Raw genomic sequence first — 18,443 nt, 5'->3', positions numbered from 1 at the left:
TAATTTTGTCTAGTCCAAGTTTACAACTAACTACACTAAACTTGGACTAAACAGCCTTGAAATGGACACAACTGAATGTTACGGTGTACCCCACCAATACAACTGCACAAGGAAGCAGTGACCCACAGTGCCAGATCATGAACATTGATGGCTTTCAGTCCTACCAACAATAAACCTCTTATGGCCCTGAGAGACACCGTAAAAGAAACTCTGGTTCCCTATACAGAATCCTCCTGCCTTAACACTGTGTGCTCATACCTCATCTTTATATCCCACACCTTCCTGTTGTCCCCTGAAATATCCAGAAATCCCCTCCTCCATTAATGTACTACCCTTTATCTCCTCAATCATATTCCTGAAGCAGTCCTCCACATAGCTCTCAGAAGTTCCCTCTAGACTCCATGCTCCCCCCCCAGCCAGGATGTTACACTGCTCCCTGCTCAGAAATCTCCTAATCTCAAGAGAATTTTGATATCCTACAGTAGATATTGACTTGGTAGCCTGATCATCCATCTTAGATGCCTCACAGGGGTGTAAGGACCTGGCTGTTTGCTGACCTCCTGAGTAAGGTCTCCACATGATGTATTCCCCTCTCAGGCCAGTTCCAACAAGTCTCCTTGTATTCTCTCCCTTCTGCCACAATACGGTGCCAGTTGGTCTTAATGTAGAAACACTCATTGATTTTGTTGGGGAATATACACCCATCTGTCCACCTCCCCCACACATTCCATTACTTGACATAGTCCAATCCAAGCACTGTTGATTTTTTTGGGATCAATCCATCTTGCCTCTTGCGTCAAGCGGTGAACCAGGTAAGTACCTTTCTGTTTTAACAGATGACATTTTCCAGAACTAACTTCAGCCCAGCTATGCAGTCAGTCCAAAATAGCCCTGAGCTCTTCCGGTGCTGCTTCAAAGGTGGATCTGTGAGTTAATACATTGCCAAAATTGATAAGACACTGGGTATGAGGAAGTCCTATCATGGTCCACTCCATTAATCTTTCGAATGTAGTCAGGGGGCTACACAACCCGAAGGGTAGTCCCTTGAAATGGCATAATCCTTCCCCAATTGAAAAGCTGTTTTCTCACATGCATCTAGGACCAGTTCTACTTGCCAGTGCCCACTCCACATGTTCAAAGTAGAAATCCAGTTAGAGACCTGTCATTAGATTGAGTGCCTCATACATCCATGGGAGTGAGTATGAGTCCTTCATGGACACCAGGTTCACCTTCTGTTAATTAACACAGAAGAGTCAGTCTCTGGTCTTCTTTCTCATAAGCACTACTGGCGAGCACCAGGGAGATTTTAAGGGCACACTAATATCCGTCTTGGTTATTTCCTTAATAAGAGCAGCTGCCTCACTTCGATGTGCTAATGAAAGACACCACAGGTGTTCCTTGATGGGCTGTGTATTACCAACATTGATGTTATGCTGGACCAGGTGAGTTCACTTGATGTTAGCACAGGAGGTAACGAATCGGACCTGACATGTCCACAGTAGGTCCCACAGCTGTTGCTGGTCTAGGCTTAGTCCTTGTGAACTGGTCTGCCACAGGTTCTCCATGGCAGAGCTCCAGCCCACAGCACCCCCCACTGGATCAGTTTGGGGAAAAAACTCAAGCTTCACAGTCCAGGGTGGCCTCATTTTACTCACTCCTAGACAAAGAGGGAAGCTGCCCGGCATCTATAGCATTCTCTGGGCAAAATCAAATTGAGACTTGGTGCAGCACAAAAATTCCATGTCCTCCAACTTACAGGATTACCAACATATGCACCCTCATAAAGGCACACTCAACCATAGCGGTGGCCCTCTTTTAACTATCTGCCTGAACATAACAATGTCTGTACCTTTCCACTGGGGAGGTTCAGCAGGATCCAGTGCTGCATCCTCCTTCAAACCCCTATCTTTTCCCATCAGTTCCTCTTCTTCAGTCAGCAACAAGACCCAATGGAGGGGGGAAAAACTGATGTATGTGGCCTGGGTGGCCACTTCTCTTGCAAGTTACAATAGCTCTGGTGTCTGTGGTCTCCTCCAATATTGCATGAACTGGCGCAGAATGGACAGTTGTTGTCTGATTAGCTACAGGGCAGTCATCAAACTTGAGTGGAATGGGCAGGTGTTGTCCCATTAGATACAGGGCAGTCATAAACCCATTCTTGCAGCGAAGTGTCTTGACTGTCCAGTTCATACACTTGAGCTTCCTCTAATGCTTCTTCTAATGTGCTCAGCCAGGTAAAACGATCATGGTGCCTCAGTTTGGCAGGTGTAACCCCTCTTAAAAACACATTGGCTGCTAATTTAGCCTGGGCAGTTTGCAAAATGTGCAGATAGGCCTGACTCACCAGTCCCTGAATCTCTGCCGTAAAAAAGGACCAAGATGCTCCCATCAGCCTGGTCCGTGAGTGCAAGTGTTGCTGTAACCCCAGGGTTGATTCAGTTCAATCAAAGCAGTGTTCACTCGTATGGAGAGGCCACTACAATTCCATAAGGTCCTCCCTTGGCCCATTTCTATAACTTTTAAGGTATCTCCTTCTAAGGTCGCCACCAACTGTATTGCTGGCTCCCTTGGGGACCACCCATTTGCAGCAGCTATAACTTCGAATCATGCCTAGTAAATCTCCTACGGTCCAGTTCCATCAAAATGACATGTTTTTAACTTGGGTAATACTATCAGTATAACCGTCCCTGCACTCGGCACACCATAATGTAGTCCACTGGTCTCAGCTACTGGCCCCAGTGCACCTATAGCTTTCTCCAAGTCACCTCCTGAAAGTTCCATTATCTTAACATCCAGGACATTGTGTGGTGGTTCTGGCCAGCCTTCTTCATCCATTTTTAACCTAGGTCACTTAGTCTGTAGATCCCACTTCTGACACCAGTGTAATGACCTTGCTGTCACAAATTTAAAAAGGAGAACACAGTAGGGCAAGGAAGTGGTTGCAGAATAGTTTATTCATTATAGTCCAGGAAGATTACACGAATGTAAAACAAAATGAAGGAAATTGAACTAGAACTACAGTAATCCCTCGCTATATCGCGCTTCGCCTTTCGCGGCTTCACTCCATCGCGGATTTTATATGTAAGCATATTTAAATATATATCGCGGATTTTTCGCTGCTTCGCGGGTTTCTGCGGACAATGGGTCTTTTAATTTCTGGTACATGCTTCCTCAGTTGGTTTGCCCAGTTGATTTCATACAAGGGACGCTATTGGCAGATGGCTGAGAAGCTACCCGGCTTACTTTTCTCTGTCTCTTGCGCTGACTTTCTCTTATCCTGACGTAGGGGAATTGAGCAGGGGGGCTGTTCACACACCTAGACGATACGGATGCTCGTCTAAAAATGCTGAAAGATTATCTTGTTGCTATCTTTTGTGCAGCTGCTTCCTGAAACGATATGCTGCATGGTGCTTCGCATACTTAAAAGCACGAAGGGCACGTATTGATTTTTTTATCTGTCTCTCTCTATCTCTCTCTCTGCTCCTGACGGAGGGGGTGTGAGCTGCCGCCTTCAACAGCTTTGTGCCACGGTGCTTTGCATACTTAAGCCAAACAGCCCTATTGATTTGTTTGCTCCTTTGAAGAGGAAGATATGTTTGCATTCTTTTAATCTCTGTCTTGTCATGGAGCACAGTTTAAACTTTTGAAAAAGAGACAAATGTTTGTTTGCAGTGTTTGAATAACGTTCCTGTCTCTCTACAACCTCCTGTGTTTCTGCGCAAATCTGTGACCCAAGCATGACAATATAAAAATAACCATATAAACATATGGTTTCTACTTCGCGGATTTTCTTATTTCGCGGGTGGCTCTGGAACGCAACCCCCGCGATGGAGGAGGGATTATTGTATTTACAATTAGCAATAAATCTTTAATTGAAAGAAAATTCTGGCTCCCTATACAGAAACATGCTCATACCTCATGTTTATATCCCACACCTTCCTGTCATTCCCCCTAACCATCCAGAAATCCCCGCCTCCATTTCCAGCTCCTCCTTTCAGGGTACCACCCCTTTACTCATCAATCATATCATCGACGCAGTCCTCCATGCAGCTGTATGAGCTCCCCACTAGACTCAACAATTCCTTACCATCTAGGTTTCACCCCAGGCCGGGATGCTGCAATATATTATTACCCAATAATAAAGATATAATTTACTCATATAGAGCACATTAGCTCACACAAAGCACTTTACAGGTACTAATCCTTAAATCAGTTTCATTCATTTTACATGATAAGACACAGGCAGGTTAAATAACTTGTTTAGGGCTACAGAGGCTAGAATTGAACCTTCAGTCTTGTGGCTTAAAGTCATCTCTTCCTCTGTTACACTATTCTTAGTTAAGAACTGGGAGCAGAAAAACACATTTTAATTAAAAATGGACTACAACTGGATATGAGTTGCTGCTGGTCCTAGTGGCCTTCACTAATACCCAGATGATGTAATGTAGCCCACCTGTGAACAATGGATTCTATAAAGGTTCTATGCTGCCACCTAGTGGGAATTATGAAAAAACATATGAATGCTTTTGGAGAGAAGGGTATGTGAATGTTTTTCTCAAACTAGAAGTACGTTGTCGTCTTTTGTGGAATAATTTTACAGTGATTCACTGCATTTGTTGAAAAATTCAAGCTTAGAAGAAAAGCAGATAGAAATGTATTACTCAGGATCCATTTACAGTATATTACATTGTACTTAATGGCTTAATTTTGTTTCCACCGTAGCTCGGACAAACAAATGATTTGACTTTAGTGAGAACAGGATATTTTTCACGTTTGTGCTGGAGTAAAATGAGAAGGAACATTTTCTATTTTTTTTTTTAATTTATGGCTTCTGAGAGAATTTCTAGCATGTACACTCAAAGACCTTTTCCCAGTCCAAAATGCTAAGATTTAGAGTGCCTGTACATTTTGGTCTCCTTTTAAACCTGCGTGTCCATCAAACAATATAAGTAAAAAAAGGGAGGGCTTAAGAAATATTGATATGTTCTGGTTTTAAAAATATTTGGATAGTGCACTCAGAAAAAGAAAATCAAAAATGTTAGAATTGTTTGCTGTGACAAAATGAGAACATTAACACGTTAGAGATTTTGTGAACAGGGGTTGGCTTATAGTTAAGACATTTAAGTAAGGAGGTCCTGATTTAGCTGGTCAGGTGCTGGATAGCTTTCATCTCATTGTTTGGCTGCTGGATAAGGAAAAAAAAGAGTCAAACCAACGGTACCAAAGGATTTTCCGGAGAGACACAGTACCAAAGGAGTCCAGTCTTCGTCTCAGGTCACTGGATAGCGTCCATGTCTCACAACCATATAGCAAGACAGGAAGCACCAGGACTCTAAAGACTTGGACCTTTGTCCTTTTGCATAGATATCTGGAGCACCACACACCCCTTTCCTCATGACCCCCCATGCTCTCCCAATCCATCTACTGACTTCATAGGAAGAGTCACCAGAGACATGAATGTTATTGCCAAGGCAAGTAAACCTCTCAACAAGGTCAACACTCTCTCCACAAACAGACACACTGCTGATGGCTGTGCCCAAGAGGTAATTAAAGGCTTGGATCTTGGTTTTTATCCAGGACACTCGCAAGCCCAGACACTCAGACTCCTCATTCAGTCTCTTGAGTGCCCCGATCAGAGCCTCCATTGACTCCGCAAAGATCACAGCATCGTCAGAAAAGTCAAGATCCGTGAACCTTTCTTCACCAACAGATGTCTAACAGCTGCTGGACCCCACGACCTTGCCCAACACCTAGTCCATAAAAGTATTGAACAGAGTAGGAGCAAGAACACACCCCTGACAAACCCCAGAATCAATTGCGAAATCATCTGGGAAAAACACAGAGGTCCTACCTCCAATCTGCACAGCACTCACAGTACCAGTGTACAGGCCGCCTTCCTCGATGCAAAATGAAACCTCTTCTACTTCAGTTGTATTATGATATACAATTTCTCAGTCATTTTTTATTGAACTGCTTTGATCCAATTCAAAGCTTCAGGGACAACTCTCATGTTGCTGTTCCCTGTCCCGGATCCCACCATGTTGGGACCCCATCCTCTTACCTGCTCCCTTGGTCTCTCTCACTCTTTCTCCAGGTTCGCATTTCATCTTCTTCAGCTGCCAAAGTGAAACCCCTTCTTGGGCCTCCTCTAGCCCTACTCTGAATAAAGTAGTTAGCAGTACAGATGTAGCCTGACTTGTCCTTATCTGTTTACCAAATCACTCTCACTTCACTTCAATTCACTTCACTTCACTTCACTTCACTCTCACTTCACCTCACTTCACTTCACTTCTATTTTCCTTACTCCTTCTCCCTTTTATTGAGTCTTTACACTCAGCTGGTGCCTCCTAATTATTTTGCAGCTGCTGCATGGAAATCATCATGTAATACAAGCAGATGTACTGTATGTCCTCACACCAGTCTAAGCCACACAGGTTGTGCTGCCACCAATAAAAACAAACAATTAAAACTATTCATTTCAATTCATACCCCCTTCATTGTCTCAAAGTATTGGCCGATGCCTTCATCAAAGGAAACTTATAATATCTGGGAGATACATTTGATTACTTCTTACTTCTTATTATTTCTTTTTCTAGATGGAGCACAAGCAGGTGAAGTTACTTGGTCATGGTCACAGTGTGTCAGAATTTAAACCCAGGACCTCAGGGTTTGAAGTCTAAAGCCTTAACCACTGTGCCACACTGCCTGAAATAGATCATTAACCTAAAATTCACAATTTTTACAATGTGGGAAGAAGCCTGGGTAAGAATACGCCAGACACGAGGAGAGCATGCAGACAACAAATGGACAGGTTTTCAAACACACCACTCTGGTGTGCTGGCCAATGTTCTGAACCAAGAAAAGCAAAACTGAAGTACTGTTTTGACCATGGTTATGGTGGATTAGAATGAATACCTTATTTGAATGAATGGGCCCTGGGATGGACTAGCTCCTTGTAAGGGGTTGGTTCTTGTATAGCTCCATCAACCCACCAACATAGAACCAGATTAGGCTATTTAGAAAATATTATTTTATGTTACCTTACAGTGCAGTAGAACTTTACATTTTCTTTTATGTTACTTTGTGTTTTTAAATGTTTTTATTGGTCACTTCTATATGCTTTTCTTATGAATAAACATAACTTTTTAAATCCATTTTGGACTACTTAGCATTCCATGGGCCTCATTCATTAAGTTTTGTGTGGATTTAAGTGTGAAAACATGCACATGCAAAAATGTGTACCCCCCCCCCCCCCCCCCCCCCCCCCCCCAAATCAGATTTATAAAATCTGGCATGTGCACATTTCTATGCAATTTACCCTTTATAAAACACAATCACCCTGTAAATATGTGTATGTGAGTGTGCTTTGAGCACCATGGAAGCATCCATATATGGAGCATGCTAATCAGCCTTATCATATGCAATCATGATGCTGCAGAGCTTCACTGGATAGTAGAGCAACCTCTCCCTCCTGACACATCGAGACTCCATCACCTGACTGCGCTCCACTACTAAAAGCACAAGATCATGCATGTCATTATAGCGCCTCTCCTCTGCATCTGGAGGTCAAGGAAAGGTATACAGCACTAGCATCTGTGTGGGTTGCGGTATTACCTGGCACATGTAATGCAGCGTTTCTCAACCTTTAAGTATTTGCGACCCGAGTTTTCATAACAGTTTTAATTGCTCCCCCCTAACGTTTTTTTGAAAGGAGCCCACTAATACCAATTTGTTCTTTTTTAATTAATGATATATCATAGATGCATATTTTATTATACCTACTTAACTTTCATGGACATTTATCTAATTCTATATTTATTTTTCTAGTATCAGAATGTAGTTTAAGTTAATTTGTTTTAGTTTCAATAGATGTATTTTTCATATTTTCGATTCTTGTTTTCTTTTCTTCACATTTTTGCGCCCCCCTTTTTGTTACTTCACGCTCCCCTAGGGGGCCCCGCCCCACAGGTTGAGAACCACTGATGTAATGACATGATTGCTGTTACAATGAATAGTACAGGCCATATGAAAAACTGAGGGTTCAGCCAGTAACTTTACCAATTAGCCAGCCACAACATTCAGCACCATCACTACTCAGATTTACTTTGTCTCAAAATAAATGATTCATGGATTGACCCAAGCCACTGAGCCACAACGTTTGTTAGTGTCATCTTGGTATCACAGATGACTTGTGCATTGATGGAATGTCACTGCTTATGGTTAATAAAAACAGTTTCATTCTTGCCAATTTTTGTTTTCTGATACAGTATTTTTTTATGCACAAGTAACGCCAGGACAGTTTTTTCATCTTTGAGGTGTTCCAGACATGTCAACACTACCTATCTAAACTTTCATGTTGATAACACAAAGAATTAAATAATTACAGCATTTGGCTCCATGGGTCCCCCTCCCTTATTCAAAATCTCTCCAAACGGAGATCAAGGTTTAGAATAATTTTATTGCACATAGTGAATCCTATAAAAATCATTATTGCATAACAGTGAATCATATAAAAACTCTGACCCATCCCCTAACACACTCTTAAACCTAAGTACCCCCCCCACCCCACTTACATATTTACATGAAACTATTTAGATTGGTTGCTCCTGCTTCAAATTGTGTATTTTTCATTATGCACACCCTCAGCTGTGGCTCATTATGTCCATATATAGACATCTACATATCATTGGAGACATCACAGTCGCTGCCATCCAGCGGTATGAGGTTTGCGAGTGTGTGACCTATTGAGTCAGAGCTAATGGCCTGGAAATGTGAGGTGGTACTTGCTAAAGGTTGCTTCATTACACCTCTTATTTGGAGGATATCTCATGATTGATGCATCGTACAATAATGAGCTTGGATTTGTTTTCACCATGAGAATCTACTGTAAGTATTGAAGTGTCATAGATATTTGCGGTTATTTTGTGAAGTAATATGTGAGAGCACACAAAAAATAAGAAAAGCAGTCTATAGCTCGCATTTGCTCAGCTGGTGGGAGGGTTCATAACATTGTTTGAAATCTACTGGTCAAGAATTTTTGATTCATACATAACACTTGGGTAGACCCTCTACAGAATAATCAGTATGATTTTATCACATATTTTCTGTGACACTTTATGAAATACCACACGTATAATTTCAAACCAGATTAAAAGTCAACTGTAAACATTTTAACAATTTGATTACTACGTGTGTGAAGTCAATACCCTCGCTTGCAAACGAGGTATTGCTTGTGTCGGTGTGTGACATACTTCACCTGTATGATACAGTGAAAGATTTTTAAACAATCTTTCTGTGTAAGAGGTTTTTTAAGGCTTTGTATATCACTCACGTCTTTGCTTATTCTTGAATAAACCACCATGTTCTGATGTTTAATTTAGGCCTCTTTAGTTATTTGCTTATTTTCTTATCTTAAGAGTGCTTTGAACACTATAGTGTCAAAATCACTTAGAATTTCTAAAGTATTACTTTATGCTGTTATGTTCCACAGGAGGAAACTTCAAAAAATATGAATGACCTTTTCTGCAATGTTTTTCCTCAGTGCTGTTCTTGTTGAACTTCAACTCTTCCTTAATTGTCCTTTTGCTGTTAAAACTGTATTTTGGGGATAACTAAACTCCATAAAGATAGTTTTTGCATCTGTTACTCTTTAACCAGGTATGTGCTACCAGACATTTGTGTGAGGAAGTACTTTCTGGCTTCAGTCTTAAATGTGATTGCCCCTCATTTCCAGTGGTGTTCTCAAGATCTGATCTCACAAGTACATTATAGAGAGTGAATATAGTGCCCATTGATTTATGTTCAACAGTTTTTACAATATAGACTAGCATTTTACTTTCTATATTGCCTCTTGACATTGCCTAGATGATGAAAAATTTGTATCAACATAAACCCCTTTCTCCAAGGAAACCAGAATCTGAAAAGGAGTGTGCCATAAAACTTCAAATATAATTAATGTTCATTTGGCCAGCTTGTAGCACTTTCTACTTCCCTGCACTAAACTGCATTTGTTAGGTGTTTACCCAGCTTCATTTGGATCATTCTTTTATTTCTACACTTTTGTCTTTTGCCAACTAACTAGCCTGAAATTGGGAGCTTAGTTACCTAAGAAAGTCTTGTACCTTCAAAATTAGTTTATATCATAGAACTGTATTAAAGCCTGCTTGACAGTTTTAATAACCAATATTAAATGTTTTGCTCAGGAAGGTAAACTTGGTTAATAAATATTTTAATAGAACAGTACTATAAACACACTGTATTTTACTCTGTCTTACTATAATAGTAATTATTCATTCTGTTTCTTTTTTAACCCTTGTGAAGATTTTTTTGGATCCCAAGTTCCCAATCAATGTTGGGAAAACTAAAATCCCCCGGGATCAATGTTTTTTTTGTTGTTGTTGCATGTATTATATATCTTGTTTCATTATGCAATATGTTATTGCATGAAATATCAATATTTTGAAACATGTATCAAAAAGTACAGTATACCTGAATGACCCTATTTAATGATTTCATAATTTTAGTCTAAGATATTGGCTGAAACCAAAGCCATATTATTGACCTGCATTTCAAGGTTAAACAGTAAGAATTTAGCAAAAGACAAAACTGAACTATGTAAATTAGCTATTTAGGTGAGATATCAGTCTTACTTTTTACCATCTTAATCCACCATGGTTTATTCATGTTTCCTTCTTCTGGGTTGTTCTGTTGATCTTCAATATCATTTTTTCACATGATGTCACATCTCGTCCTTTCTTACCTTGTCTTTTTCTTGAAGGGTGAGCTGTGTAGTCAATGATATTGCAACAACTCTGGAGGTGTGAGAGTTGGAGGAAAAGATTCAGCCACCTTACGTGAGACTGTTGGTGTGGCCCTAAAAAGGACCTTTGGCTTCTTCAGCAACAACTCAATCACGCTGCCTGATTTTCTTTGGTGTCACACGCTCTGAGCTGCTTCATCCCCTCAGCCTGCATGCACACATGCCATTCAGCTCTTCCACACTCTTATTCAGTTCCATGAGGACAGGGTTCACATTTAAGACTCACCAGGGGCTACACAACTAGGCCAATAATCCTCAGCAGCAGGAAAATGTGGGATTCACAGTGATATGTCTGCACACCCGACTCACGTTGTTACAGCCACATATATAGCTGGAATCTCCAGGTATCCCTACCCCCTCTGGTAGTCCACAGCATCCTGATGAATGTGTTCCACCCAGGTCTGGATACAGAGTCACTGCAATGCCCTCCTTTCAGAACTCTATTCTCTGGGACATTCAAGGGGTGTGAGGCAACCTGTTCTGCCCAGTGAAGACAGCCATTTGTAAGCAAGGTTGAGGGGCCCACCAGCATTAGTGCTAAACGAGCCCTCTGTGTTGGGGTCATTAGTGATCTCTATCCCACTGCTGACATCACTGTAACAACCTGGGGGTGCAAAAGATGGAGAAATGGATTCATCCGCTTTATGCTAGACTGTCTTGGTTATGACATTAAACTGCATCAGGACCTGCAGTTGGTCCTATAACTTGCAGGGAATTCTTGGGGGTTGGTGGCAGGATTGGCATTCCAGCCACCATAAAAACTTCATGCAGCTCCTTTCTGCTCCCTGTGGGAGTAGTTCTGCTGCAGCCGCCAATAGGAAGGATGTTTGCATTATGATGGGGAATGGAGGAAACCCTCGAGAGCCTCATCCCCAGAAGAATCAAAACTGCTGGAGAGCCAAAGGAGTCAGGCCTGTTGGGAATTGGAACTGGTGTGGTGCTGAGGTGTTGCTGGGCCATTGAAGTGGCCCATTCGAGTAGGTATGTGGAATGTTTTGTCTTTCTGGCAGGATGATCATCTTCCTCTGCTGTCGGAGGAGCTTTGTAAACTCCACATTTAGTGGCAGCACTCTCTGAGGTGTTCAGACCTGGGACTGGCCAGATCTCTGCAGGTGGGTACACCTTTTATTGGTCTGGTCACTTTGATGACTGTCATACTAAGGGACTAGCTGTTGCTGTTGTGGATTGGCTCCTTCCAATGGTGTCCAATGTCACTCCTTTCATTGAGTGTATAATGAGACACAGATTAAGGCACTCTCTGGGTACCTTGTCTGTGGTCTCAGTGTATGTTCCGACCTCAGTGAGTGATGACTTGGTGAGAGAGACATTTTATTTGCATCTTTGCTTGGTGGTTGATGGGTGCCCATGAGGTGACACTCCTCTGGTCATGGGTGACTTCAATGCGACCACTGGCTTTGAGGATTGTGTTGGTCCCCATAGGTCTGGCGACCGTGGTGAAAGTGGCTCCATGTATCTTGACTTTACCGCATTGTTGGACTTGGTACTCCAATACTGGTGGAAAGATATTAATCATATCCTTGTGGGCAGATGCTGGAGGCTCTTACAGAACTGCAGGGTGTACAGAAGTGCCCAGTTTATGAATTCTGACCACAGACTTGTTGTTGCTACTCTTTGGACCCAGTAGGCTACCACCTACTAGAAGAATGAGGCTGGACCTGGCTAGACTACAAGATCAGGCTGTTTCTAATGAGTTTGCATGCAGTTTGTGTGAGGAGCTTGCAGACTTGGGTGCAACTGCTGATCTTAATGCGATGTGGAAGACCTTCCATGACAAAACCTTGAAGGTTGCTGAGGGATGTGTTGGTGTTGCTGTTGCTCCCAGAAAGAGGTGTTTCATCTTACAGGGATATATCATTGTATATCATTGAGAAGAGTCACAGCATATGGATTGATGACCACTCTTGTCTATACTGGGAACTGAGGACAGCTGCGAGGGCTCTTAGGGCAGATAAAGATGTGTTTGTTAGATGAACCTGTGAGCAAATGAAACACCATCTATTGTCTAGTGACCCATATCCTGCTTACAGAGGAATCAAAGCATTACCCACATCCGAATCTGTTCCTCGAAGAGTCGCAGTCAGGGCAAGTGATGGAATGGTCCTTACGGATGATACTGCAATTGTGACCCACTGGACTGGCTACTTTGAGTAGCTGTTTAAAGCTGATCCTCCAGCTACGATGTTGAACATGTCTGGAGTCTTGAGGCTGATCCTTCAGTTATCTGTGAACCACCCAGTCTCACTGAGATTGCACAGGTGGTGAACCAGCTGAGGGTAGGGAAGGCTGCAGGGATCTGAAATTCTCCAGGCCGGTGGTAAGGCTGTGCTCCTTTCATTGCAAGACATTTTTGCTTCCCTTTGGGAGATGATGGGTTTCAACCCAACTGACTGGAAAAGAGGACTTGTCAACCCTATCTGGAAAGGGAAGAGTGGTCACTTGGATTGTGGTAACTACAGGGGGATAACACTGCTCTCGGTGCTGGGTAAGGTCCTTGCTAGGATCATCTGACCCTTCAATAAGCTCCAATAAGATCTGTGATCTCTTGTTCATCTTACAGAGACTGGAGCAGTCTGGTTTTACGCTTAAGAAGTCTACCATTGACTGCATCCTGGCAATGAGGTTTCTTATGGAGTGCAAACATGAGTATCAGCAGAGTTTCTTTGCAGCCTTTAGTAATTTTCGTAAAGCATTCAACTCAGTTGATTGAGGGGTCCTGTGGGACATCCTGAGACTTTGTGGGATCCCCCCAAAGTTGCTAAATAAAGGAACTATGAGTACTGTGCAGAGTAAAGGCAGAACCTCTGCGCTTTTCTCAGTTGATTTTGGGGTTTGTCAGGGGTGTGTTCTTGCTCCTACTCTGTTCAATGCTTGCATGGACTGGGTGTTTGGCAGGGTCATATGGTCCAGCAGCTGTGGGGAATCTGTTGGTAAAGAATGATTCAGTGATCCAGACTTTGCCAACAATGCTGCAATTTTCGCAGAGTCAATGGAGGCACTCATTGGGGCTCTTGAGAGACTGAGCAAGGAGTCTGAGTGTCTGGTTTTGGGAATGTCTGGGATAAAAGCCAAGATCCAGGCTTTTAATGGCCTCTTGGGCACAGCCATCAGCAATGTGATGTCTCTGGAGAGAATGTCGACCTTGCCAACCTTGTCAAGAAGTTTACTTAGCTCGGCAATGGCATTCATGTCTCTGGTGATGCTTCCTATGACGTCAGTAGATGGTTTGGGAGAGCATGAAAGGTCATGAGGTTGCTGGAAAGGGGTATGTGGCACTCCTGATACCTTTGCTGAAGGTCCAAGTCTTTAGAGTCCAGGTGCTTCCTGCTTTACTATACAGTTGCGAGACATGGACGCTATCCAGTGACCTGAGAAGAAGACTGGACTCATTCGGTACTGTGTCTCTTCAGAGAATCCTTGGGTACAGTTGGTTTGTGTTGAACGATCGGTTGCTCAAGGTGTCCCAAATGAGGCACATTATCTGCTTTTTGAGGTGTAATTCCCCCTAGGGTTATCTGGTTCACAAGATTCTCATTGTTGAGGACCCATGCAGCTGGACCGGGCCAAGGGAATGCCCACAAAACACCTGGCTGCAGCAGATAGATGGGGTGAATGGACCACCAGCAGTTGACTGCACACACATTGCTATAAAGGTACCTTCAGATAATGAATTTGCTTATGTAAATAGAAAGCATTTCCACTCTATTAATGTGAAATTTATCTGTGATGTGAAAATGAGTCTCATTAATGTTGTGGTGAGATGGCCTGGCTCAACTCGTGATGCATTCATTCTGAGAAACAGAAGTGTTGGGAATAAAATTGAAAACGGTGTTGTGTGTGGCTGGTGTCTCGGTAAGATGATATTTAATATTACCCTATTGGTCAAAAATGTAATTTATCTGTGTGATGTAACCATATAACACGATTAATTAGGTGACAGCAGGTACCCACTGAAGACATGGCTTCTCACCCTGCTTGCCAACCCACTGACATAACAAGAGCAATGTTATAATGATGGTGGTGGTAAAATGCTGGTTACAAGTGTTTCGCTAATAATTGCAGCCGCTCGCTGCTGAAATGGTGTGAGCCCTGGTATTCTGCTGCATCCTCCAGTGGTATTGACACTTACAGTAGATGGTGGGCTGCGACTTGCCTTTTCACGTTGACTTTGATATCTAACCACTTCTATTTTATTTCGGCACTGTGTGACTTTCTGAACTTTTGTGTTCCTCCGCTGCACTATGCACTTTCTTTGCTTATACCACTGCTTAAGCCACCAAATAGTATGTTTTTCCATGCCTCTGCTTTACTGAGCAGGACATCCATTTCACATTCATTGAAATTCTTCTTTTTAACACATGCTGTTGCCATTGTCTTTTAACAAAAAACTGAACGGAAGGGGCTATTTATAATGATTTGCATATTCAAATAAGAGAAATTCCAGGAGGAGCATGTGCATTAAAATTCACGTTGATTGGGATTTATAAAGGGAAAGTGAGTAGAACTTTACTTATGCACAGTTTTATGTATCTGAATTTTTTTCTGCGCACACACATTTCTTTGTCCATACTCCATGTTTTAGTGTGAATTCTACGGAAGACTTTATATATGACACCCGAGGACTTTACCTGTGCATTATGGTTGTACTTTGATATAACTTTCCCTTGAAAAAAAAAAAATTTACCCTACATTTGTTTCCAAGTTCCAGGCCTTTGGAGACATACAGTATGCTATTCTGATTACAGAGCCACAATATGACCCTCAACTAGAATTTTCAATTTGTGTTTTACAGCTGACTCTCTAGAAGTGGAAGATACAGAATTCCCTATTGCATTATAAAACTGTCATTATAGTTCTAATGTGCAACATTTAGTTTTTACTATTTAATGATGTTTTTAACATGTTATATTGTTTTGTGTTCAAAAGCATTATTTAGGAAAACTTTGAAATCAATTTTTTTTGATTTAGTACCTTCTGACTTCAGACCAGTATGAGAAAACCCCCATGTATGATATACCATTTGACAAGTCTTGATGTCCAGTCAAGATTTGTTGAAAATTTTGGGGTTCCAATTTATTTTTTGCTCTGTAGATCTGAAAACCCCTACTTTTTCTCATTTTTAGACATTATTTTGAGCAGGAAATTACACCTTTAGGATAACCCATCAGGTGTCTATGGCTACATGATCAAAAGAACTTTGTGGAGAACAATTTGTGCATGCAGCATCAACTTACCCCAGGGGTTCACCCTTAATAGGAAATAAGGGGTCAAAGTTACACCTTTTCACAAAACTTCAAAAAATAGTGGATTGGTAATATATGGAGTGTTGTTGTATACAGTTTCAAGGTTTCTGATCATGTATTTAATATTTTTAACATTTGATATTTTGCTGGTAGTCTAAATCCTCTAAGAGTCACTCCCTAAAGGTTAAAAGTGAATAATTTCAAGCATAATCATTTCGGGTATTGTTTGAGACTATTTCAGGGTCAGTTGATACAAATATGATGTTATTTTTGATCTTAGGGATTTAGTCCTCAATGGACCTCTATCAGAGGGTGAAAAATGCAAATTTCTGTTACAATTGAGAATATTATACTTTAAATATTTAAATTGAAGAACACATTTTACTATTTCATACATTGGATTCAACTATTCTTTTGTTTATTATGTACTTTTACCTCATGAATTAAATCATATTTATTATGAACACTGTGAATTTGAGTAGCTTAGGTTAACGCGGGCTTTTTATGTAATTATTACATAAACTTCTACCTAGCTTAATTCAAATTCAGGATATTGGTTCGCTTGAGTCTGTTTTGGCACAAGGCAGAAAGTAACCCTGGACAAGACACAACTTCACCAAACGATATCAAACGATACACTCACGCATACTGGGCCGATTTAGTACTGAAAATTAACCTTACGATGTTATAGTACCAAGACAATTAACTCGAGCTAGTTCAACACCACGCTGCCCTATTTTGTTTAAACCTCACTTATAAAATAACGAATTTCATAAAACGTTTCATAAGTATTATTTTGTGGCAAATTACGTCCTATACCTAGAAGCTTGTATTAAATGTGAACGTAGCTCCACCACACCTTTTTTAATACTGTGTTACTGAAACTGAAACTCGCGAAAGTGTAAAGATGAAACAGCGTCTGAAGACTGGCAGCGTATTGTTGCCATGACAGCATGTTCGGCATTTTCCGGAAAGCACCCGCCAACGAATTCTAACACGCATGCGCAACTCGCATTCGCCCCGCCTCCCCCTCCTTCTTTCTGCTTCGCTTCACCGTATAGTGATGGCTGAGTCAGACTCCAGGAATTGACCTGTTTCGTCCAATACGGAACCACTGCAAAGAAGTCTGAGAGACGGACACGCACGAAGTGCGGAGAACTTGGGCGGAAGACAAGATGGTAAGGAAGAGTTTGGGTGGCCGTGTTCGGGGTTCCGTTCCCCTTTGTCACACGAGGAGCCGGAAGCGTGATCGTGCAGGTGAGTCCGCAGGTATCCTCGCGCGGTTTGGCAGGTGAGCGACTTAAAATGGGAGGTGGCAAACCCATGGCTCCCGAGGTTTGGCACTTAATGCTTCGAGGAAAGTCGAACAGAGAGAAGCCTGGCCAAACAAAGCTGCGGTTCGTTCTTTTATATCTTGGTTGTGGAGTGTAACTGGGCTGAGTCGTGTCGACGCGAGAGATACATGCCTTTATTTAAAGGGGACTCCTAAATTCGGCTGCATTTTATGTCCCTTCACTTCTGACGTGGGCATGCGGAAGGGGAAAGATTTCTGATGAGGCAGGTGCGGTAATTGATACTTGAGTTGACAGCTTTTATACAATCGGCAGTATTAGTTCAGTAAACTTAGCTTTTGAATGAATAGCATTTTATCATGATTATAGCTTTTTTTGGTGAACATGTCCTCAACACACTTTGCGAACAACGATGTCTGTTAATCTTGGAAGTGCACGTCGTGACTTGAGATCACAGAAGGAACCTGTAGGATCCTGAATACAACACCATGACCACTTTTCTAAGTAATGTCACCGGTTAGTTATTAATCGTTCATGGCAATTTTTTGACCGTGTTGATAGCTGTAGTTCATAAAGTAACGAAGGACTTGCATTCATGCTTGGTTTTAACTTTGTTCAGTTTCTCATAGTCCACATGTTTGGTGTGCAACATTTTTTAAATTACAGAACAATTTCATTTAGAACAGTAGAACACTGAGGTTTCATTGTATGTAGTTGGTTGACAAATTGCATTTTTTTTCGCTTAGGTTTTATATACATACATTGAAACCCGCTTAATCCAATCGACAGATCCAACCCTGACATCACAGGTCACAAGGCAGGAAACATCCTGCAGTGGCCACCAGTTTAATGCAGGGCCCACACATAAACATTCACAATCACGCACACTAAAATTTAGAGTCGGCAGTACACCTACCCTGCATGGCTTTGGGGATGTGCCCTTGCAGCTTCTTTTCTAAAGTGTTGAAATATGTTTAAAATAATTAAGCATTGACAGAAAAGAAAAGCCTTTGATGTTATTTGCAGGTGTTTATCTTCAAATCCCAGTATTACAGTATTTAGCAGTAAATT

General features: G+C 41.7%; 1 protein-coding gene across 1 annotated transcript in view; it reads left to right on the top strand.

The window, feature by feature from the left end:
- Nucleotides 1-17,091: 17,091 nt before the first annotated feature.
- The window catches only part of ap1s1 (adaptor related protein complex 1 subunit sigma 1), an 89,892-nt gene continuing 88,540 nt past the window's right edge, over nucleotides 17,092-18,443 (top strand). The window contains 1 exon segment of the mRNA XM_028798009.2: nucleotides 17,092-17,258. Within this exon segment, the coding sequence (XP_028653842.2) occupies nucleotides 17,256-17,258 (3 nt within the window). The 5' untranslated portion in view covers nucleotides 17,092-17,255.

Source organism: Erpetoichthys calabaricus, chromosome 3 (genome assembly GCF_900747795.2).
Source record: "Erpetoichthys calabaricus chromosome 3, fErpCal1.3, whole genome shotgun sequence".
Classification (NCBI taxonomy): domain Eukaryota; kingdom Metazoa; phylum Chordata; class Cladistia; order Polypteriformes; family Polypteridae; genus Erpetoichthys; species Erpetoichthys calabaricus.
This window is presented reverse-complemented; position numbering and strand designations above follow the sequence as displayed.